Below are 511 nucleotides of genomic sequence, written 5' to 3' on the forward strand. Positions count from 1 at the left end.
TCTGTTGTCTTTTGTGTGCCGTAGACGAATAAGAGATTATATATTATGCTTTTGGTCTGTATTTAAGCAAGTAATGGAGAGAGGCTAGCTGTTCGGCTTTTCAAAGTTTGTTACGAAGTCAAGCCACGCAGCTGTTGTTGATGAATGTCTTGTAATATTGGAATTGTTATACACACGCCTCTGCGAATTGAAGTAGACGAGTACTTCGAGGGCGTTTCGACGATGCCTCGATGTCTTAAGAAAGTGGTATTACTTTTTGGAAAGTATTACAAATGTGTCATATATTTAGGTTATGTGTGTGACTCACCTCGGCAACAGACACAATTTGCTCCATTACAGGTTGAACCTGTTAGAACGTCATCACACTGCCTGGCATCCACACACTTTCCCTGGCATGTTGATGTGGCAGGGCAAGTTGCAGGAGGAGGAGAACAACATTTGCAACCGGTGCCTGAACATCCGTTGTCAATTTCCGTTTCACCTTGTGCGCAAGTCTGTTTGCAAACGCCCC

At 43.6% G+C, this 511-nt stretch overlaps 1 protein-coding gene across 1 annotated transcript in view; it reads right to left on the bottom strand.

Moving 5' to 3' along the window:
• Positions 1 to 511, bottom strand: part of LOC119591727 (balbiani ring protein 3-like) — a gene marked incomplete in the record, with an annotated part of 83,966 nt that overhangs the window by 41,300 nt on the left and 42,155 nt on the right. Inside the window, 1 exon segment of the mRNA XM_037940476.1 lies at positions 308 to 511. Coding sequence (XP_037796404.1) covers positions 308 to 511 — 204 coding nt within the window.

Source organism: Penaeus monodon, chromosome 29, assembly GCF_015228065.2.
Source record: "Penaeus monodon isolate SGIC_2016 chromosome 29, NSTDA_Pmon_1, whole genome shotgun sequence".
Taxonomy (NCBI): Eukaryota; Metazoa; Arthropoda; class Malacostraca; order Decapoda; family Penaeidae; genus Penaeus; species Penaeus monodon.